General features: G+C 33.6%; 2 protein-coding genes across 8 annotated transcripts in view; one reads left to right on the top strand and one right to left on the bottom strand.

Annotated features, from left to right (window-relative positions):
• The window catches only part of LOC143232343 (uncharacterized), a 48,048-nt gene extending 45,905 nt beyond the window's left edge, over positions 1-2,143 (bottom strand). For 3 of the 7 annotated variants that reach the window (XM_076467647.1, XM_076467653.1, XM_076467652.1), the window contains exon 1: positions 1,889-2,143. The gene's annotated coding sequence lies outside the window, so the exon portion shown is untranslated. Of the gene's footprint in view, positions 1-390; positions 1,821-1,888 lie in introns of those variants that run through there. The other 4 variants (XM_076467651.1, XM_076467648.1, XM_076467649.1 and 1 more) reach the window with 4 other exon arrangements.
• A 12,552-nt stretch (positions 2,144-14,695) lies between these two features.
• The window catches only part of LOC143232342 (acetyl-CoA carboxylase-like), a 124,764-nt gene continuing 114,576 nt past the window's right edge, over positions 14,696-24,883 (top strand). Inside the window, exons 1-2 of the mRNA XM_076467646.1 lie at positions 14,696-14,816; positions 16,611-16,808. Of these exons, the coding sequence (XP_076323761.1) occupies positions 14,761-14,816; positions 16,611-16,808 (254 nt within the window). The 5' untranslated portion in view covers positions 14,696-14,760. The remainder of the gene's footprint in view (positions 14,817-16,610; positions 16,809-24,883) is intronic.

Genomic DNA, 24,883 nt, shown 5'->3' with positions numbered 1-24,883 from the left:
ATTTATACTAAAACAATTCTGAATATGCAAGTCAGAAAATCATATGATAAGCAAAGCTGATATAAAGTTGTGGTAGAGCATAATGTATCAGAACTACATTTTGATATTGTTTGGCATTTTGTAGGTAGTATAATGTCACCAAAAATGAAAAATAATCCTCCTGACAAAATATTCATACAATCGGACCACAAGGAGGTGCTATGATAGGGAACTGTGTAATCCTTACACCTGATGTCATTGGAACAACTTGATCCATCAAGAAAGAAACCCAAATCAGGGTAAACAAAGTGCAATATCTTATAACAGGTGAGAAAAAATGAAAACAAACAAAAAAAACTGTCCATGTGCTTAAACAACAGTGTGAAACATATTTAATCAACCATGGCATACCTCAAGCAGCTGGAAAATGAAATGAGTATTCAAGCTATTTCATAAGAAGACAAAACTTGACAAACTACTTGATACATTGCACATAGATTTCTGTGTCTGGACTGTTGAAACAGATAGTGGGTAATCATTATCCACAAATGCTAGATAGGTTACTGTTGTATTTCATGTCTCCTAATACTGAGAAAATTTTTAATGACTAGAAGACTATAAATGTGGTCTTTATTTGTTTTAAAGTAGGATTTAACAAGGATCTGGAAAACTTCATGTATAGCACCAGTCTGACTCGTGTTGTTATCAAAATATTGAGATATGTCAGAAATCATTTAGAAAAATGAATTTCCTTCTATAACTGGTTTTTGGGAATTTTTCAATAGGACTGTCACCTTTTTTAATTAAGCCATCTAAATTATGTACACCTTGACTTTTACATAGTTTTTGATAGTTCTTCACAATGAATATAAGTTGAATGGTTATGGGATTGGTACAGATTCAAGAATTGGATACAACCTGCCTTAACAAATTAATTAAAAAAGAAACCCCCACATAATGTTGGTCTATGTGGTGGAATAAAAAATCTGTAAACATAAACTTTATATTAATGGTAACATGAAAGTATAAATGCAGGCTTCTTCTTTAATGCATTATTTTGGATGTGGTATCCAAATCACTATTGTAAATATTTATTTAAAATAAAACAGACCCTTATGTTAATTTATATGTTGCTGTAGTAACAAGAAATAAAATTATTAGAGATTTTGTTTTTAATTTTTTGGTACAATAGTAGTTTTTTTATACAAATCCTTGTTACATACTTTACTCAGTAAGTTACTTTCCTATTCAGCCATTTATTAAACTTTAATTTAAAAAATTTGAACTTGTGAAAATAGTATGGTATTAATATGATCATATTACTGTCAATATTGAGGTTGAGAATCAGTGATGTCAGAAAACCCACTTGTAGAGAAATATATATGCAAAAACGGCTCGATGACCAAAGGTCGAAACGTTGTTCGCTCTTCTATGTAAAATATTTTCTCAACCCAACGAGCCGTTTTTGCATATATATGAGGTTGAGAATCCCCCCAAAAATATTGAAAGTAATTTTCACCAATATTGTCACTGTACCCAACTAGCATAGCAACAGTTACTATGAATCGAGTTACAGTATATGTTGTTTTCAGCCAATCGACCTACTAGTACTACTACGTATTGAAAACAATTGTTAATCAGCGACAGATTATTAATAAAGCCTAACATTTAAAAAATGGCCATAGACTATTGTATTGTTATTCTAGTACCGCCATATTTGAAATGTCACATATTTAAACACCAAAGATCTTTAAAATATATAATACACATAATTTTACACGAGAAATTAAAAACAAGTGCCTGTATATAGCACCACAAGATGAACTCCCAGTTACAAAACTGATAAATTTTAAAACCACGTGTAATAATAATCGAAAGTGAGGGCATTATGTGAAAACGAGTCACTAACCTCGCCATCGAAGGTATCCTCTTTTGTTTTCGTTTTTCTAAAAACGCGATTTAAATACAAGTTGGTATGTCTGAAATAAAGAAAAAATCAATTTCGATAGAAAAATAGAAAAATTAACGACAATTTATATAAACTTGAATTGTTCTATTCATTCATTTTTGATAATTAAAATTTTATTTTCTTAACTTATTCTAACTGTTCGAACATCACGCCACACGCCCTGGTATGGTGTGATTTCGTGCGAATAGCGTGAATGTGTAGCCTGGTGATTTTGACCTTGAGACAGATACTTTAAGTATGACATGAATCCAAAGTGAGTAAAATACCAACAATTATTGTATTTTAAAATTAAAAACTGTCATCGATATTTTCTTTTGAACATTATAATTTTAGATCAGTATTATTAAGTAATTAGGGCTATATCCGGCTTCATTGTTAAGATTAATTGAAACTTATTTTTGTTTCAATTGGTGCAATAAAATTTTAAAACAAGTTACAGTTATTTTACTGATTATGATATTTATTTATAGTTGATATCAACAGTTAGGTATATACTGATTCTTGTTTACTCGCCGATCGAAGTACTTAAGCACTAATAGTAATAATAGCAATACTAGACATTCTGTCATTGTCAGTCTGGTAACTACTACAACGTCATGATTTCCTATATTTCATGACGTAATATGTAACGTGCAATAGATGACAAATTATGGAAGAACTACAACATATAGTTGTTGGAAATATTTCAGTTTATTAAAAAAAGTAAAGTAATATTAATAACAAATAGTCGTAAGTGATTACACACATAAAATAGAATGTTTTTGCCTTTTTGTGGATAAAATCCATAAATCAATTTTTGCCAAGAAGTTATCATTAGATGCGATGTTGTAACATCGGTAGGTATGTACTTAGCACGTGTAATATTAGTGATGTGATAATTGAATAGTATATTAAAAAAAATTATAACGGCTTGCATCGGCAAAATTGAATTTAAAGCCCTTGAAAGTAATCCTTACACGCTTGATCTAACATATTTTTTACTATTCATTATCGTTCGATGATAACGTGATCGTGTGAACAACTTAATTGTATAATCTGTTTCTACTTGGTTCTTTTCAGCTCTAACCTCATTCTCTTAACATCAACCAAATTAATGTTGCTAAAACGTTAATTTTTATACTGAAGAAGAGATTCGAGTATTTAATATACCGAAAGCTAAGAAATCAAGCTTAATATCTAGCAAGTGAAAAGTTTCCGAAATTGAAGTAAGTATATTTTTCTTTTGCCTCTTTGCCTATAATTTATAAATAACTAAGAAAATTACGTTGGTAGAAGATGAAGAAAATCTATTCAATTATGAAGTGGCTGGTGAGTGGAAATTGCCATTATAAATGTATTTGGAGTCTGGTTGAAATGAACCTTTGTTACTATAAGTGTAGTACTAATAGTGATACTTGTAGTAGTAATAAATATACCTGATTGATTAATATTTTGGCTTTGTGTTATTGATAGTTATAATTAGTCAAGTGTACTGATAATATTTAACTCTTTTAGGTTTTGGTATTTCTAGCTCTTTGTTGATTTTAAAAAAAATACTTACATTACTTAAAAAAAATTACATTTCAGTATAGTGCATTAAGTTTATCAGTTTGGATTACACGTTGAATGTAGAATAGGAACAGGTTATCTAAAGGGTGTAAGATGAAATATGTCATTTATCTTATTTTCTCTTGGTTATCATATAAACTCCATGGGTGTGTCAGTTTTTTTTTAATGCATGTATGCAAGCAAATTTAGAACATTTTGTTTTCCCAAATTAAACTTTTAGTTACAAATTTTTAATATGGTAATTGTGGTTTAATATTTTTTTTAAGAGTATAGAATTATTATTTGTAATTGCAAGCTGATTTGTTACAAAAAAAAGAATGAGTATGAAGTTTTAAAGTTTATTTTTGAAGCTTCTGAATATTGGTAAGATATAATGTTATATTAAAGTAAAACCAATTATTCCTTGAACATGTATCTTCATAATAACAGGAGTTTCATTAAGATATTTATTACAAAGTAATTCTGAGTTCTTTGACTTTGAGATAGAAAAGAAGAGGTCACAAATGTGCACAAATGCAATGGAACAATCATTATTCAAACTCTAAAGAGCTGACCAAGAGGTTGCAGTATTATATATGAAGTTCTATAATACTGTATTATTAGGATGTGTTCCATCTTTGTTATTGTTGGTTAAACCCAACTGAAATATAGTGATGGTTTTAATCTTGAGATATCACTTGAAGGCACTTCTGTCAACTTTCTTGGACAATGTGCAGCATTACAGAAATACCCATGAAGGACCAAACAAGTGTTATCTCCAGTTACTTATACAATTAGTATATACCTGTGGATGTCATTTAGAGATTTAAACCCCTCACATATGTAACTTTGTAATGGTTTTCTTTGGTTCATAAACTTGTAAGGTTATAAAAGTTTAGTTTATACTATTAGTTTTCATAGTCATCTGCCACATGACTTATTTTTATTTATTGTATCACACAACTATAAAATGGCTACTTTCAGTAAAGCATTTTGCTCCTAAATGTGGTTTATGCTTCATGTATCATGAACTTTATTAATTTTTAATTTGCTGTTACTAACCAATCTTGTTAACAGGTGTTGTTTGGAAACTAGTACAGTCATTCTTAGGTAAAATAAAGCTAAATCTGTCAGTAATTGCAACAAAAGAAATTTCAACTCTTTCTATTCAGAAAAAATGCCCTTTTTAATAGGACAAAAGTCATATTGAGTCGTATTGGAAAATCATGAAAATTGCTAAAAATAAAGTAGCTGCCATCTATAATGTAAACAACCTTAAGCTTGCATATTGATAATTCAAGAGTATTTGCTAGAGGTGTGTTTAGTCACGCCTGTGATCACAGGGACAATTTGTCCTTTATTAACTCTTCAAACCCATTTATATGGAAGTATGTTTCCCCAGATACCTTCGAATGTTGAGATTATAGAGTTGTATGTAGGCTGTGGTACTTTTAGCTAATGTTGAAGTAAGGCTTTGTGTCTGAACAAATGAACTCATGGTGGTAAATTTTTGTCTCTTCATAAAGTCATTGTTGTTACTGGATGTTTTTAAGAGATGCTACCTTCCTGATTTTGTGGAGATGAGGGGTATTGTCACACCTCAGAATAACATACTTAAATAGGATATTACTACAGAACTCCTGTTATTGCTGCTGCTTTAACACCTTTTGAAAAATCCTTTTTGGTTCACGCCAGACGAAAAAGTCATGAACCAGGTCTGTGTGGTAGCAGAACAGGATGAGTATGTCTTTGCCTCAAAACACAGTGTTAATTCTGATTGCTGACTGTACTACTAAATGTACAACAAGGAGCACCATATCTTCCTGATTATGATGAATATCTGTTTTGTTTATTTGCAGGTATTTATTGTGGCTGTTGATGAATTATTGATTGTTTGTTTTGTTTGCTAGTAATTCATTTTTCAACATTGTCGTACATGTCATCTGTGAATGTCTCATGACTGCTCAAACTTTCCATTCTTTGGTGAGTAGTGTCTCTTGTGGATGCACTGTTATATTGAACAGGTTAATTGCCTGTACATATTTTCTCATGACATTAACAGTATACATAATAAAAATATCCCCATATGTAAATGTTTTGCACTGCTGGCAACAGAATACAACGAATGAATGCACCACCATTCAGGTCATACCTATTGGTGCTGGAACATGTAGTGTGAGTTGAGCCCAAGTTGCACCTGCAAGCATTGGTGTCTGTGGCTCTTGAAGCATAAGTGATGAGCCAATAAAAAGAGCTAATAAATGGTTGTACATTTCATATTTAAACATTGTCTTAAACTTGGTTAATGCTTTTGCTGCAAAGATGAGTTGTTTAAACAGTAATTGAGGGTAAATTTGAATTATTTCTCTGTTGATGTTTAAAAACTAACTATGATAAACTATTCAAGTTCTAAAAACTTGAAATCATTATTCTACCTTCATTATATGTGAAGAATTGTGATAATATGTTCAGTTAATGTTAGCCATTGTATGTTTTCCATTTTTTCACGGTCTTCCTTCTTCACATGATTCAGTAGGATTTTTTAATATTTTAGAAGACACACACTGCATGGCCAAAAGTATGTTGATACCTTTTCTAATTAGTGGGTTTGACTATTTCACCCACATCCATTGCTAACAGGTGAATAAAATCAAGCGTACAGCCATGCAATCTCCATACGCAAGCATTACCAGTAGAATGGGTCATACTGAAGAGCTCAATGACATTCAACGTGGCACTGTCATCTTTCCAACAAGTCAGTTCATCAAACTTCTGTCCTGCTAGAGCTGCTCTAGTCAATCATAAGTGCTGTTATTGTGAAGTGGAAATGCCTAGGAGCAACAACAGCTGAGCCATGAAGTGGAAGGCCAGACAAGCTCACAGAACAGGACTGCCAAGTGCTGAAACTAGTAAAAATTGTCTGTCCACAGTTGCAACACTCATTATCGAGTTTCAAATTGCTTCTGGAAGCCACATAAGCACAAGGATTGTTCGTTGGGAGCTTCATGAAATGAGTTTCCATGGCCGAGTAGCCACACACAAGCCTAAGATCACCATGCTCAATGCAAAGTGTCAGCTGGAGTGGTGTAAAGCACACTGCCATTGGACTCTGGAGCAGTGGAAATGTGTTCTTTGGAGTGATGAATCATGCTTCACTGCCTGGCAGTCTAACAGATGAATCTGGGTTTGGCAGATGCCAGGTGTACACTACCTGCCTGAATGCATAGTGCCAACTGTAAAGTTTTGTAGAGGAGGAATCATGGTCTGGAGCTGTTTTTCATGGTTTGGGCTAGGATCTTTAGTTACAGTGAAGGGAAATCTTAATGCTACAGTATACAATGACATTCTAAATAATTGTGTGCTTCCAACTTTGTGGCAACAGTTTAGGGAAGGCTCCTTTTTGTTTCAGCATGACAATGCCTCCATGCACAAAGAGAGGTTCATAAAGACATGGTTTGCCAGGGTTTGTGTGGAAGAACTTAACTGGCCTGCACAAAGCCCTGACCTCAACGCCATCAAACACCTATGGGATGAATTGGAATGCCAACTGTGAGTTAGACCTTCTCGACTGACATCAGTGTCTAATTTTACTAATGCTCTTGTGGCTGAATAGGACCGAATCACTGCAGTCACATTCCAAAATCTAGTAAAAAGCCTTCCCAGAAGAGTGGAGACTGTTATAGCAGCATAGCAGGGACAATCTCCATACTAATGCCCATGGTTTTAGAATGAGATGCTCAATGAGCACATATGGGTGTGATGGTTGGGTGTACACATACTTTTTGCCATGCAGTGTATATCTAGATATAAAACAGTTGAGATATCTCCTGTTGCAATTATTGTGAGGTCAAACCTTAGATTGACTAAACTAAAATCTGGAACTTTGATATTAAGCCAACAACGAACACTTAATTTATTAAACATGTATGTTATTTATATGAAATTATTATAATTTGTAAGAAATGAATATTGAGGGAAAAAAGCAGGAATGTAAATAGCAAGTGAATCAGAGATGAATGTTATACTGAACATTCTGTCAAATATAACCCAAGAAATTCAATTTTAATCTTACTTAGGTTTAAGTTATTAAAGATAAAAATGAAATGAAGAGTTCATCTTACACTAAATTTCACCAGTGTCAATTAAAGTAATAGAATATTTAGTAATTACAAATCACCAAAATAAAACAAACATTTCAATTTGTAGAAAGTAAAATATATGGTATTTCCCTTCTTAGTGACTTAATGTTGCAGAATTTGTTGTTAGTCTTTCAATATCAACAGATTCATTTGAATTTCGAGTGAACATTTTATGATAACATTACCAAGAGTTATTTTCAAGATCCAAACAAATATATTCATACACTTGTGCAATAACTTCCAATAAAAGAGCAGCTGAAACTGCAATAATAATTAGCCATAATTATGAGTAACAGACACTATAAAAAAAGAAAAGCTTTCATATCCATTCTGTTCTTGGTCATCAGATGGATACCTTCTCTGCTAACGTTTTTTTTGGCTTAGAATATCTGACAAAGTGAGGCCACATTGTCTCGTGTAGAGCTTCGTGAACTACGGTTTGTCCAGTGCAGTTATTATTCTTTTAATACATTTAATGTTACATGTTAATTAATTTTATATACATTTAAACTACATGCTAACTTATTCAAATTTAGTACTGTAAATTGCAGAAACTTTTAACTGTTTCATATATTTCAGGCATATAAATATCAATATTTACAAATATAAAATGTAACTTTATTTTTTATGTTGGCCTTTCTCGGAAGAAGGAATTTACTTATTAACGTCGTTAAGTATGATCTGATCGCTGTATTTAGTGAACTGACTTAAAAATGAGTAAATCTGGAGTTTGTACAAGGTTTATTAGAAACTTCAACTGAAGATCGCAACTTCTTGTTCATGGTTGAGTTAATGTGAGGTAGAGATATATTGAGTTAAAATGAAAATATTGATTTCAGATAACAATTTCTTTTATTTCGATGTGTACTGTTCACTCAAGTAAATATTTATTTTATTTTAATTAGAAAAAAACAAGCCCACCTTGTAAAAGTTTTGCATCAATTTGCGTGTATGTATTTATGTTTTTTATCACGCATTCTACTGTCAACTGTGTTAGATACGATGTTTATTCTCTTGTTAAAACACGTCATTTATATACTCGTTTAAGTGACGAGTCTCATCAGGGGAACTGTATTGAATCTTATAATAAGTGTTTACAAAACTGAGAAGTGTACTTTAAACCTTTGTATTGTATGTACCCAGTCCCTTCCTCATCTGGTTTGGATCGCAGTGACCTCGTGATTCTGGGAATGAGGAAGTTGATAAAAATAGAGGAACTGACCAGTTTTCCAAGAACTGTGTGGCAACATCTTTATCGTCAAACGTAAACTTCTCTGGTCAGTGTCCGTTGTTGCCAAACAGTTCGCACAAAGGTTAACTAGGTTAAGTACCATAGAATTGACACCCATACAAAAGAATATTATGACCTTCAAAAGTGGCTTTACGTGTTTTAGAAATTTCACGATAAAAGCTGCCTTATCCAGAAATCTCTTAGTGTACGTTGAAGGTGATTAAACACGATTTGCATTGAAATTATAGCGATTCCCTGTAGAATTTTTATTCACGTTATTTCACATTTTGTATACTCACGCGCTGGTGAACAAATCAAGCGGTTCACTGGACAACAGAACATTTCCATTGTTTTATTGGTGTATTTTGCGGGACAGATGTTTTTATTCTGTACACAGTGTGCATTAAATATATATAAGTTGTAAACGTACTGGCACACGTTTACTCCTTGGTTACAGTAATAAAATTTACGATTACTATTTGTATCAGTGGAAGTTTTTTTTTTTTTTTTACAATACCCACTTTTAATAAACGTGTGATTAACAGGTTTAAAAATACTGTAGACATTGTTTAATAACACGTAGTAACTGTCTTGGAAATGGCTGGAGTAGAAAACGTGTGTATTATAGTATTTGATCACTTATGAACATTTTTACCTTCCAGCTTTATGTTGATAAACAGTAACAAAGCTTCAAGTTTTTTCTTAACCAAATTTCAACTCTTAATTATTCCTGTTTTAAATGTTTAATATTCTTGAAAATTTAACATATAAATAGAAACGAGAAAATTAAACTGAATTTCACGCAGTTTTATATTTATGACAAGTTTACTAAGGTAATTACCATTTTTAATTTTGAACAACTGGCGAGAGGAAAGGCAACTAGTCAACAGCACCTGATATCACTGTGGAATTAATTGTCACTCTTAAAACACATCAGAAACGCAAAGTGTGTTGCGAATGTTTAGTGGTATTGTATGAAATTCAAGTTGGGAATTGTTACATTTAATTTTAAAATAATTTTCGTATTTGTTTGAATTTTCGCGCATAGCTATACGAAAGGTATTTGCGCTAGCCGTCTCGAATTTGTAAGACTGGATGGCAAGTAGCTAGCTATCGCCACCCACTATCAGCTATTGGGCTACTCTTACACTAACGAATAACGGGATTGAACGTAACATTATTACGCCCCCATGGCTAAAAGTGTGAGAATATTTGGTGCGAGTGGGATTAGAATCCGCGATATTCAGATTACGAGTCGAGCGTCCTTAACCACTTGGCCAAGTCAGGCCAGGCGCTCCTTTTCTGGGAAAAATAATTGCGTTCTGTAGATGCTTTATAAGGGTGATGGTTAAATCCGTAGTACTGGAATTAGTGGTGAGTGCTGTTGACCAGGTGCCCTCCGTCTGTATTAGTTCGAAATTATGGATAGTACATTCGGTTAGTCTTTGAGTCGGTTTCTTGGATATCCGGGAACAAATACATTTGTGAGGAAATTAATTTCATTGTTTAACGTGCGAATAATAAGTAACATAACTAAAATAATTTTGTCATAAAACATTCAGTAATTCAGTCTTTTTCATGTATTATAGATGACACTTTTTATTACGATAGGTGTTTCGAGTGCAAAGCTACACAATATATTATTTTTGCTCTGTTCTCCGCGAGGAATCAAATCTTAGGTTTTAGCGCTAACCTATCATGGAATATGTGCGAAAGACTAACAGTGATTTCTGTCACTTGTATATCGTCCAAGTGGTGAAAATGTTGAAGCATCGCCATATCTTGGATCTCAAAATGGTAGTAGACTGAACTAAGTTTATCGACATTATCAGTGGCGAGGACTGTAGTTCTTGTGATATTAGTTTGAACGTATCTATACTACAGGCCCAGTGGTGGATTTAAGTTAAGGTTGTGTGGGCTCAGGGGCTAATAATTTTTGTGGGCCCTACATCCCATGTAATTTTACACAGAATGAAATTTTCAGAGGGCCCTGGGGCTGAACCCCTCTAGCTCCTACCTAAGTACGTCACTGTAGAGTCGACAATCTTCCTTTTAGTAATGCAGCAAGTTTATAAAAAAACTATATTTTTTTTTTCAGAAAGTATATATACAAGTTCATAAGAAACTAAACATTTTCAGTGCAGTGTTTTCTGAGCTCATAAACTATACCTGGCCCGACATGGCCAAGTGGGTTAATACGTTCGACATAGGGTCCCGGGTTAGAATCCCCGTTGCACCAAACATGCTCGTTCTTTCAGCCTTGGGGGCGTTATAATTTTACAGTGAATCCCACTATCCATTGGTAAAAGAGTAGCCCAAGAGTTGGCGGTGGGTGGTGATGATTAGCTGCCTTCCTTCTAGTCTTACACTGCTAAATTAAGGACGGCTAGCGCAGATAACCCTCGTGTAGCTTTGCGCGAAATGAAAACAACAACAGTTATACCTATAGTCGCCTATTTACCAGAGACTCTTTTGAAAAGCAAAAAGACCCAGTAAGCCTCCATCTTGGTAATTCAGCGCTGATCTCGTGTACTTGTAACGTTAAAATATGAGGTTTAATTCATACGGTAGGAACTGCTTAATAACAAACTTGTGAATAATAAACAGTTTCGTGGACAATTTATTATGAAAGTTTAGAAATGAGTGGAGTTTTTTGCATAATAATAGATTGGAAGTTTTGTTGTGATGTAACATTATCTCTTTAATATGACTGAGTTATAAAAATAAATTTTCCGTAGAAATAATACAGTTATGTAATTTATTCTGATGTGTTATGGGATTGAATTTAAACGCATGTCATCTACATGTTTTTTGCTGTAATACATTTCTATATAAGTATTTAATAAATTACACTGCACAACAAAGTTTTTGCTTCTTGAACACTGTTGGGTGTTCCTTATAGATTTCTGGTTGCTGATCACGAAAATCACATCCAAATTTGCCCCTCATGTACCGTTTCATCGAAATCTTCAGTTTCACCAGGACATTGCTACAATGGAAAAACGATATCAGGGCAACTGGAATCCGTCAATGCTTGCTGACTGCTATTGGACACTGCAACGTGATGCACCGGACATTGAATACAAACGAAAATCAGGAGCAAAACACTTTTAATTATGTTGAACTTAATAGCGTATTAGAAACATAAACGCACTTAAATACGTTATTGCCGGTAAACAGTTAACTGTCTATTTCTCAGAGTTCCTACGTGATGAAGCAAAACCTAAACTATATTTGTGCACACCCACCAGGTACCTGTCACAATCAGCAAAAACTTTTCAGGAAGTAAAATTTTTCAAAAAAATTGTTGTGCAGTGTAATGTAAAATTCTGTTCTTGGTTCTTTCTCTCTCTCTCTCATATATATATAATGTGTGTGTGTGTGTGTATAATACACACACACACACACACATTTTTTTGAAATTATTGTTATAAATATTGTTTGAAAGTTATTCAGTTGGGTCAAGGTGATGATGATTTATCAGGTGCCAAGAATTTTCTGTAGTATTTTTGCAGAAGTACTTATATAAGAAGTAAGTCTAGGAAAAGATTTCCATACAAGAGCATTTTATCATTTTTATGAATGCATTTTATTTACAAATGAAAGAGCCCATGACTAGTTCAAGACCACCATGAATTAATATATATATATATATATATAGTTGTTTTTTTTTCCAATTTACGCTGTGAATGAACACTTGCAGTTTGTTTTTGAATTTCGAGCAAAGCTACACGAGGGCTATCTGCGCTAGCCGTCCCTAATTTAGCAGTGTAAGATTAGAGGGAAGGCAGCTAGACATCACCACCCACCGCCAACTCTTGGGTAACTCTTTTACCAACGAATAGTGGGATTATTCGTAACATTATAATGACCACACGGCTGAAAGGGCGAGTATGTTTGGTGCGACGGGGACACTTGCAGTTGAAAAATGTTTTACTGCAGAAAGAATTCAAGTCGTGCACAGTTTGTTGCAATGTTTTACCTTGTACTATTTTTCCTTAAATTTGCTCAGCAATAATTCAGAGAGCTCATACTGCTAAAAACCTAGTTTCGATATCTGTGGGGGCACAGCACAGATAGCCCATTGTATAGCTTTGTGTTTAACCACAAACAAAAGTAAACTTTCACTTTAAATTGACCTCTACGAAATAATACTATTGTTTAAAGATAGAAAACTTTAAATTCTTTGTCCGACTACAATACTTTCTTGTAAAACCAATGTTATCTCGAGTCTTCACGATAACGTACCGTTATGATTGTACAATTTGGGCATTAACGTTTTATATGAAATATTTACTATTAATAAGAAAAGCAACTTTACAAATCATGTTTAAAACACTTACTGTTTTTGGTTTTTTATTATTGAAGTCGCTTTGAATTCGTCGACATAACAACTAGAGTTGCCATATGATGAAACAAATTCATTCTAATTTTTATGACTAAAAGATGTAAGAAGGTATATTTCATTTTATGTATACATATGTCTAGTTTCATATTTAGTTTTGCTGTAAGTAGATCGCTGTGATAAGAAGTGAACATTTAAGTACGCTTGAAATGTTTCCTCTGACTTTTCGTAATGGGTGTATGTGGGTTACAACAATAGTTGTAGAGATAATGTTTCATCATTTTGCCCGAATTCTTTATACTGTACTTGAAAAGAGGAAAATCGCCGTGCTGTTTTACACATTTTTTAAACGTGGTTGGTCAATGTAAATCTTGTCTTACAGAAATTCACAGTGCACTTTTCAAGTTTCTTATCCCATGACAAGACCAGTTGCGGATCTAACGCTATCTTATTCAAATCCACTTTATAAACATATGTAATATTTGAAACACTTGTGTTCTTTAACGTTTTTATCAACCAAAAAAAGCGTAGTCAATCTGTTATCAGATGTTCGTTAAAAGAGTGAAAAAGATAACGAAAAACACATTAAGAGCTTATATATATATTACTCACTGTTGTACTTTCTAGCAATATTACAAAACTACGTAAACAATTTTGTGGTTTTGCGATATTGTTAGAAAGTAACACAAAATTATTAACAATAGACATTGTTGTGTGTTGTTTTATTTATTATATTAATTATATTAGATAAAATTTTTAAAGTTTCTTACCTTACCTACATTATAGTAACTGATTATTCACTACTGTCTCATACAGTTCGGTTATGAAATCTGTTGGAACTGAAAACTATAATAAGAAAATTATTTTATTCGCTATTATCAGACCCAAACGATTTTTACTTGTATTAAATCAACATACACAAGTAAGTCATCGTTGCATACCGCAAATTTGTTTGTAAAGCTGCTGTCAGCAATTTAAAAGAGATTGTTTAGAGAGAGGGAAAAAAGATACAGCTAGCCAACACCACCAACCATTAACATTCGGGCCACTCTTTTTTTGAGTTCCAGCATAACCAGGTTAGGGCGCTCGTGTTTAACCAATGAACACCTCCAAATGTTAAAGACGAATTAGAAATAAGGAAAAATGGTGAATAAAAAGCAATAGGTAACCGACGTATGCAACATATATCATTCATTGTTGATTTTTATTTACTGTATTTTACCTTTTAGAGTCGTTTGTTTCATGTAGCTAGATTGTGTAATCATTTTTCTTAACTAGGTTTAACGTACTCTGAAAGAAAGGTATGTTTATCATGTATTGGTAAATAATTTTCGCTACTGCTGCTGGTTCATGTGGCTATGGAAATATTGAATGACGAATATGTGAACATTGCAAAATTGTGTTGATGGACCCAGTTATTTGTGAAGATCCCCGGAGGTTAGAACAGTGACTCATACCTTTTAGTTTAACCTTTTCTACGGGTTGTAACTGGTGTAAGTACTGTACTCGTCTCAGATAGACGCACCGTTAAGTCTAGATGTAGGGCACAAGCAAGTCAGTTAGGCAGAAAATGAATAAAAATAGCACCAGATTGCACGACTTAAAATTGCAGTGTGAAAGTTTTAGGTACGTACACGTAAGGCGTTTTCAACGGAGGTGGAGCTTCCATATTGAAATTGTTTTTATGGCGGTTTGAGTGACTTGGAACTTTGGAAAAATACTGTGTAATAAATTTGTAAGGTAACGTCAAAAGGAAAATAACTGCCACTGTCAGATGTTTTATGTTTGTTGCTCTGTTATTGATACTGTTTGTTTTTTTAATTTCACGCAAAGCCACAGAGTGCTATCTGCGCTATGTTATTGTTATTAGTATTTCGTCATGTATTGCTATGTTTTTTGTTTCTATTACTTTAGGAAATAGTTAAGTTTATTTTGTCAAATGTGCCTGTTTTTCCCGATTTTCCAAAATCCTAGCTACTATCACATTAAACTGAAACGTTAATTTATTGGTAGTTTGTACATTTCAGAAAAGGCTTTATAACTTTCATATATAATGTGTTAACTTCCTATTCCAACAGCTGATGTCCCTGATTGACTTGCTAGTTTTGTCATCACAAATATATATATTTTTAGAGTATACTACACTTTATACCAAATACATTTTGGTTATACAAAATGTAGAAGGGAATTATGATGTGATTGGAAGTAATTCCTAATAATTATGAAATTTGAAAATTCAAGGAAGACTTTTAAAAATGTATACGTGATTTTTGTTATTTGCTGTAACTATTGCTGAAGCTCTATTAGATTATTACTGTTAACCACAAGTCTATAATAGTGTGCTTGGGTAGGGGTCGAAGTGTGCATGCTACAATTGTTTACATAATGCCATTCACTTATACGTTTGATATTAAGAGTTATTAGCTATTCATTTTATGGAAACAATATATGGGGATACTGAAAAAATGTAGATATGGATTTAGGAGGCTCTAATGATTAGAAATATTTTTATTCGTCATGAACACTTTGGTCTGTGACTTGTCATAGTCTGAATTACATTGAAAAATTAATTTACAGACTTGAGTAGAAGTGCTATTTTAACACTTCCAATTTTTTATTTGCAATATAAATGTGTATTTTACTCAAAGCTTGTCATATTTCAGGTAGCTACACATTGTAAATTTAGAATTGAAATCAACATTCCTTCTCCAGTAAAAGACTGGTTCAGTGGACTAGTCCTTTGCCCTTGAGGTTAATGGCCTATAGGTGCTATAAAGTAAATGAACCAATTTCAGTTATTTATAAGCTGTTGTTTCCCCAGTGTTATATTTCCATTTCTAAGTTGTTTTCATATTTTTAACCATTGACTGTTTAATTGGTAATTGAATGTGAATGTGCCATATACAGCATAAGGCTTGCAAAAATTCTGTGTATATTTAGAACAACTAGTTAATAGGTTGAACATAATCTTATTCAAATTTCATACCATTCATAAATTTGCATTACATTATCTCTAAAGAAATCTTAAAATTGTACCATATAAAATAAGGTTATCACAATAAATGCATTTTAGAATCATAATTCCTATATGATTAACAAATAATCAACCTAATTCAGTGTTCTTGTGTCAAACAGATGATAAAGTAGAAACTATTGACAAATAATTCCTGTAATAAATTTTGGTATTTTTTCTTTGGTAAAGTTATTCATTTATTTTTAAATTGTAATCTGATGTTCATTAAAAAGTGAAAGATTAGACAAATATGTTTTTTGATAATATTGGATATTAAAACAGTCTTATCAGTTGCAGATATACATTTATTAATACTGAAGTGTGAGCTTAGTATCATGTATTTATCACTATAAAATATGGTTTATTCATCTGACTTTATTTCATTGATTGATCTATATATAATTCAGCATCACTATGAGCGGTGAACCAGCTCCAAATAATAAGATGGCACATGTCCACCCAGAGGTCCAGGTTGACAACACTGGAGCATCTTCTGGCAGTGAAGCAACAGAGGCCTTTAGTTCTTTGAATAGTAATGGAAATAGTGAAAAAAGTGATGATTTTGAGCATGTCATAAGTGAGGAATGTGAAAATGGCCAAGAAAAGTAAGGGTTATAAATATTTGCACTTAATTTCATAAAATGTATATATTAAGCATATATAATTGAAGAAAGTTAATTTAATCTTTCTTCATAACATATGACTTATACAGATATTGAATATTTTATATTTAATCTGTTTTGTATTTTTATCAAATCATTGAAGTCAAAGTCCTTGTCCATTCATGTTCTGTTTGATGATTGTGCATCTTGACAATAGTCATGCAGTATGGTTTGTTGAAGGTCCCACTACCAGGCTTTCATGTCCAAAACATACCATTCCTCCCTGCAAGTTTTTCATAATGCATCTAGTGTATTGAAATAACTATTTCTCTGTGCCCATTTCAACAATTTAATAACATAGAAATCCAGAGGCACTGCATCTGGCAACATGACTTTTATATCTTTGTATGGAATAGTTCAATTTTCATTAACAAATGGCTTGAGGTATGCAAGCAATTCAATAGGAGGTTTTTGTAAATTTTGATGAACCTATATCCTGCTGGCTTTATGTTTAAATGGTGATTCTTCTAGATTGTGTTTCCTATTGTTGCCTAGATAAGAGGATGGCTTTTGTCACTGAACTTTTATTTTATTTTACTTTTTGTGAACTCTTATCTGTTACAAGATTTTACACTTTGCTTACCATGGCTGGGATAATACTTCTTGCAGGTTTCTTTACAGATCATCTTGGTGGCTTAAATTAATCTACATTTCATTGTTTTTGCAGTCATTATTTGTAAGAAATACCCCTGCATTGAAAATTTTAAAGCCCTGATCCAAACATACCAATATGATCTGAGAGTATGATTATTTTACTTTGGAAAGGACTGTTGCCTACACTTTTCTGAAGAAATCAGGTTTTGGTGGCATTAAAAGTACTCTCAAGATGCCAGACTGTAAAAATGTAATCTGTGTTACATTTCATTACCTTTTGACTGTATATTGGCTGTGGCTGTCATGTGACTTGCTGATTTATGTATTCAAAATTGTTTTAATGTAACATACTCAACCCTCTGTGAACATCAGTGTGAGTAAAGTTCTTAACACCCTTGGAAGAGCAGATCAGTTAATAATATTTGCCAATTGATTAACCAATGACTTCAAAAACTGATTTTACATTGACATGGTTATTTTGATAGATTTTGTAATCACAAAGCTTTACATACTATAATATTTAATATAGACACTGTTAGTTTATAAAAGTTGGAAATCTATTATTACACATTTAAAAGGTGTTGTAGACAAAAAGTAAGACTTTTTGATGAAATATTTCTCTGCATATTTATGAAACCTTTACTTGGTTAATCTGAGAAGAAGGTAATCTTTATGTTGAGAATAAAAATACTTTCCAAGATGAAACACACCTCTTTTACAGAAAGCTATTTTTTCTGTGCATCTGCCTCAGAGACTTGTTAGCCACTAGCCTTTCTGCAACTCCTGCTAATCTTATAAGATTTTTCTTGATTGGCACTTGCTGCATAATGACAGTTATGCAGCAGTAGCCTTCCACCAATAGGAAAGTGACACAATCTCCCTGTTTGCTAGTTCCATCTGTGCTTTTGAATTTGATATTGATTTCTTTTTCCTTGGCACTGCTCAACTAAGGTGTATTTGTTTGTTCAAGAATTATGGAGATATGCAGTTTGATAAAGGGACTTGTTTCCTTTATTTCTGATGGTTATGAACTCTCAAATTTGTGTTATTTCAAGATCTTTTTTGAGTGAGGAGTTCAAGATTTTAAGTTGCCTATTGGAGGCATGTTAAATGTGAATGACATGAAGGTCATTGTACACTAGGTAAAGGGTTCCATTTAGTATCTGTGTGTTTCAGTGCCTGTCCATTCTTCTGGCATTCATTCCTTTCACATGATGAGGAAAATGACTCTGACCATTTCTTTCTTCCTGGTTATGTTGAGGAGACTGTTCAGACTTCCTCAAATTATAGAGACCTTAGCAATCAGTTCTGTTCTATCTCTCCTTCTCATGTCTTATGACTCTTCTTGTTTCCTTTTTCATCCTAATGAATTTTTCATTTTTTCACCTTTCTTATGATATTTGTCTCCATGCAATGTCCTTTTCAGATCAACTCAATACCCATGATTTTGTGCTTTGTCCTTCTCCCATGTATAATTCCTTTATTATAACCTATGATCATTTGAACTTCCCATATCAGGAGTCACAGATATTGGAGTCTGTTTTGGTTGTTTGTGGAGTAGACTCACTGGGTTCCTATCACTTTCTAATTCTCAGTTTTCTCATCTTCATCTAATTCTGTTTTCTGTGCTTCAATGACTTTCTTCCCTACACCTCAGGTAGGAAGCACTTCATTGAGCCCCAGATGATGTTACTGATGATTCCCATTACTTTTTCCTTTCCACCATGGACCATACTACTGCTTCTGCCCTTTTTCTTGCTCTCTTAGCTGATCAGTTATTAAGAATTATTGGGTTGAGATACCCTTCTCTTGTTTATGGGACCTTTGCCTTTCCCCTTTTCTTTTCTTTCTATTTTTGAGGATATTCCTGATTGTATTGAATCCTGAGCACCATTGCTCATTAACTTCATTGGTTTATTACCTATTCCAAACAACATTTTCACTTAATTGTCTCATCCCAGTCCTTCTGTTCTCATTTTTCCTTTCCCTTTTCTTCTCCTTCTCCTTCTGTTTGATAATGTTTGGTCTGAAATTAGTTGCACTGGGCTCATCAGTGATTGTCTTTCAGATGTTTCCTTTGATTTGTTCATCAGTATATTATCTTCCAGTTCAAGGCTTCCTATTTAGCATTGCAATGTTTTCCCTACATCTTCAGCAGAGTTGTCAGGGCCTTTGCATTCCATCTCCACAGGCTTGGTGTATAGTTCCACTACTACATAAGCAACTGGTTTTTGTCTATTCCATTTGCAGAAGGAATCTTACTCTCACACCTCTACTATTCTATGGGAAGCTGCCTGTCTGTGGTGGCCTGCTAAAATTTCATGTCCTTTTTTATCTTTACCTAATACTTCATCCACTTGGCAGTACATTTCAACTTCTTTCTCAGCTGGATTCAGCCTTCCCTCCAACATGGCTTCCCCTCAAGCTGTTTATTTTATTGGGTTGTGCTTATATGTGTTTTCTTCAGTGGCTCTTGGGAGACCAGTGGAACTATTATTGAGAAACTATGTGGTTCTCTTGTTACCTCCCCTGCTTATGGACTTTTTTAGTAACTGGACAGTTCCAATAGTACTATTGGAATCTCTTTACCTCAGCCCAAACCCAACTTACACCTCTTTAACAGTGCTTCTTTCTCATTACAGGGGCAGTTTTGAATGACAAGTATCTGGACTCATGACAAGTCAAGCTGTTGGTGGTGCATTGGATGATTTTCATTTTCTTTTCCTTCTGGTGGATCATTTGATTATGGTTCACTCCAAAAACTCCATTGTTTCCTAAATCAACTCTCAGGGTAACACCAAATCTAGGACCATTTGTTTTCAAACCTTCAACCTTCTTTATTTAATCCATTCTCAATGGGTTCTCCTCTTTGTGTGCCATTTTCTGAGTTCTATAAATCTCATTGCAGGCTGACTCTTTCAGCTGGACAATATTCTTCTCACATAATTGTCTATTCATTCTCGGGGTTTTTTTGATGGATGTGTTTTCTTCTGTGAACTCAGCTTATTAATGCCTTTGTCACACCTTTCATTTTCAAGCTTTTTGTTTTCTGTTTTTCATTATTCAGTCTTGGCTGTTGATGCTTTCAATCAGGTCTGTTCTCATTTCTTTCTGTATGCTTACTCACCACTCTGACTTCTACCACAGGTCTTGGCATTGATTTGTAATGTTTCTTGTCGTGTTCTGTTGTTGGCACCTCTGTAGCTGGCTCAACCCTGATTTCCTCTTCTTTGCCTCCTGTCTATCCATCCTTTTCTTACTCTACCTTTCACACCATCTCTATTGCTCCAGTCTCACATTTCTCAATTTTCATAGTTTAGATTTGTCTTATCCATTGGCCATTGGGCTGAACTTTCTCAAAGAGCAATCTTCTTCTTTCATATCCTTGTTGTCTGTCTACCCTGTCCATCAACCAGCATAATGGTGTATTTTTATTGTTGTCCCATCAATTGTCATCTTCCTCTGATGGTCCCACTGCTGGCTGTTACTCCATTTTTTACCTGGCTGTTTGACAAATGGTTGGCTGTCTCCACCATTGCCAGTTATTGTCTTTAGTCTTTCTCAATATCACATAATGTTTTTTCCTGCAGTTCTTTCCTTATTGTTTTGTTCCTTTTTTCTAAATCACCCTTCCCGCTGTGTTCCAATGCCAAGTTGAGACTTCAATGTTATATTATGTGCCCTTACCCAGTCCACAGCAGATGGCCATCTGATCCTTACATCACATTTCACTCAAGATCTATTTTCTTTTCATCTTTACATGTGGCCACTGTCATTCAGACATCCATTTGCTTGACTCCTCCTGTATCCTTGTTCATCAGGTTGAGATATAGATATCGTACATTATTTACTCGTGACAGCATCTTTACACCAGAAAGCAGTTCAAGGTCTGTAAGAGACTTGATGTTAACAAGAATTTAGGCACCAGCTTGGTCAGCCATGTCAGACTATTGAAAGTGTGCAAAAGGTACAACTGCATAGCTTACTCAAGAGTAAGTCAAAGTTTTTTTTGTTTAGAGACTTGGTCTATTATTTATGTTCTATCAGTAATAAGTTTGCAATCTAGATATACTATATCATGTTGTATTACATTTTAAAGTTCTCTCGTCTTGTAAGATCACTTTCTTCAGTAAATATTAACATATATTTTACACAAATAAGCCCTGGATCTTAAGACCACTTGTTTTGACAAGCCACATGGTTGTGGCAAAAAAGGTGTTAAATGATAGATTTAATGTAGACTATATGATTTTAGTATAGGTTCTTGTACTGCTAATTAGTATTTTTATACAGATGCATTCTTTGCTGGGGTAGCCCTTATTGAAGTTTCAGTGCATAGATGAAGCGAGGAAGTATATTAGTTAGGTAGATTCCTTTTTGTGAGTCATTAAATCATATCATATAAACTTGTTGAAAAACAATTTTGTATTAAGTTTGTATGTGTATTAAAATATTTATAATATTAGATTTAAAGAGCTCCAGTGTCAGATAACAAATTCTCAGAAGTTATCTGAGGTATTTGACAGATTTTCCAAAATTCGTGTATATTTGTCTATAACAACTTGGTAACACTAGAACTACTTATATGGGTCTGCATCATAGTAATCAGATTATAAGAAGCACCAAGTATTTACAAGTTTAAGATTTTATCAAAATCCTTGCAGTATAATAGCTGACAAGGTACATTGTATATACAAGTAATACTAACTATAAATGTATCGTGGAATGGCTGGTATGGGTATTAACACATTTACTGATAAGCAGAGAACAGTGTTTTGACCTTCCTAAATCATCTTCAGGTTAACAAAGAGAGTTTGCAATTGACTGTTGCCAGACATGTCTCAGGGACAAGAGTATAAACAGGTAAAGGATTGTAGGGGGCATTGCATTTGCGATGTTAGCCAGCCTCGCTGTTTATTTCACCTGCTTCCCTGGTTCATACTTACTGGTTTTTCGAAATAGGTTTATGTGGTTACATATATATTGCACTGTCTCCAATAAAACACTTTTCTAGTAGGTGACTGATGGGGTTCAGACATTTTTCTGGGATTTCCTTCTGCACCCCCTCCTTTTTTTTTCTTTTTTAAGTGGAGCATAGGAGATCCTTACCACTAATAACTTCATACTTACTGGGATGGTGGACCCTCATTGACTGGGACAGAATAGCTGGAGCTGAACAAAAGATGCCAATTCAATGGAAAGTAGTACAGTGGTGACACTGTTAGTGTAGGGTAGGTCATTACTTATAATATGCTAGCATCATCCATCCTACCACTACCCAGTTATCAGTTCACAAGTAGTCTAGTGTTGGATCAGTTGCAGACCTGACAATATCAGTCCCCTATCATACTGCTGCCTGAATTGTTTGGTATTCAGGTGGTCTGGTATTGGATCAATATCATACTGGCCTATTCATGCCCTCACATATAATTTGTAGGGATCTTTTTCCTACCACTGATTGGATGAAAATTCCCACTACTATTTGGCTTTGGACTAGAGGTGACCCATTGCATCACAGATGTTGTGTTAAGGACCTTCACATGCATACCTGGTCTTGTTTGTTGGAAAGGAAGTTATTTTTCCCTTCTGCTTCCTGGTAAAGCTGAGGTATGCACTTGGTATGATCTGAACATGGCACAGTCATACTACTTTAACTTTTATATGCAATTCCTTGAATGATCATATTCTTATTGGTTACATACCAGGGTAAAGAGTGTAACCTGGAAGAAATTAGTCTTCCACAATTGTGTGTCCTTATGGAGCTCCTATCAATGGATGTCGCACTCCATGGGTTTCTCATAGGCACTTTCTGAAGGAAAATCATTAGGTAATTTTCACACTTGTGTCTCCACCATATCAATGAGATTTTAGCTTTCTGTGAGAAGATGCGTGTTTTGACTTGAAAATTTATTTCCAATAGGTACTTACCCTTTAACATACTTCCTACCTTTCTTCCCACTTCCATCCAACTTAGTTTTCTTGATTCATCAAAGAACAAAAAATTATGAGACCAAAAGTAGAGAGGGAACTAGTGCACAGGGAGGTTGTGTCACCCTCCTATTGTGTGTGGAGGGCTCTTGCTGCATAATTACATCATTATGCAGTGGCAGAGATTATGAGAAATCACATGAGTTTTGTTTGGAGTTGCATAAAGGCTAATGGCATGCAAATCTTTAAGGTAGATACGTGAAGAAGATAACTTTCTGTGTGAAGAGATATCTTTTGGAAATACATTTTTAGGTATGGAAAATGTCAACTTTTGTTTTAAAGGTTTCAGATTTTTTTTTCATAACATCTACAACCTCTTAAATAAATATCAGAAGTTTTAGTTTATAATTATATATTTAATTGTTTATTTTCTCTGTCCACACATCATATATAGACTTGTCAGTTTGACTGAACTTATAACCAGAATGGAAAAAAAAAAGTTTGAAGTGTAACTTATCAATTTTTTTCTTCTATAATGACTGCACAATTAACAGACAATTATGCAGAATGTATTTTTAAGTCACATTTAGACCCTCTTAGCTATGGCAACAGCTATTTATTACACTTGTACATATTTGTTTAAATAGTAAATTCAGTTATCTGCATATTTGTGTTGAACTACACAACTGCTCTTACACGTAGTGTGTACTATATCACAAGTATTTTGTTTACTTATTTTCGTTTAAAATTCCTTATTTAACTTTACAAGTTTTTAATTTTTAATTTTGAGTTACTTTTATTACACTAAATAAAAAAATAAAGATACAAAATTCAAGAGATTTGATACTTTCACCTGAAATCTTGTCTTTTTCAAGTTTCTTTTACTAATATGATAGAACTCTATGTCAAAATTTGGCCTGATTAACAATAGCATGATCTCATAAAGGGTTTATTTTTAAATTCATATATATCTCTCAACTTGGAGTTGGTTCTTGAAGTTTTATTTATCCCACATTATCCTTGGGTGCAAATCTTCATCCCACATGAAATCCCTAGCAGGCAAGGTGTTCTCTGTTACCTTTTTAGTTAACATCTGGAGCCACACTTATGCATGATAAACTACTGCTATATGGTTTACACCCTTTTTAGCAATTAGAGGGGTATCTGGGATTATGAAATACGTTGGTTAGTATGAGTAGGTCCAAGCTTGTATTTCACTACTGTTTTGCAGTTATATTCAAAACTTAACAATTATGTCAATAAACTTGGCATCCATAGTTATTTTATTCAAATTTTAATAGTATATACATTTTATTCTCTAATTTCAAGAGAAAATATTTAAATACATTCTCATGCTTCACTTGTTTGTAGCACATCACACTTCTTTGCTCCAAATTGCTAATTTAAAATTTTCTTCTACGTCTGTGCATTAGGGGTAAACAAAATGTTGGGATGGAGATAAACTCTTAAGAAATGATAAAGGAAGCCTTATATCT

This window comes from Tachypleus tridentatus, chromosome 11 (genome assembly GCF_004210375.1).
Source record: "Tachypleus tridentatus isolate NWPU-2018 chromosome 11, ASM421037v1, whole genome shotgun sequence".
Classification (NCBI taxonomy): Eukaryota; Metazoa; Arthropoda; class Merostomata; order Xiphosura; family Limulidae; genus Tachypleus; species Tachypleus tridentatus.
Note: the sequence above shows the minus strand (reverse complement) of the source record. Positions and strands in the feature narration are given on the sequence as shown.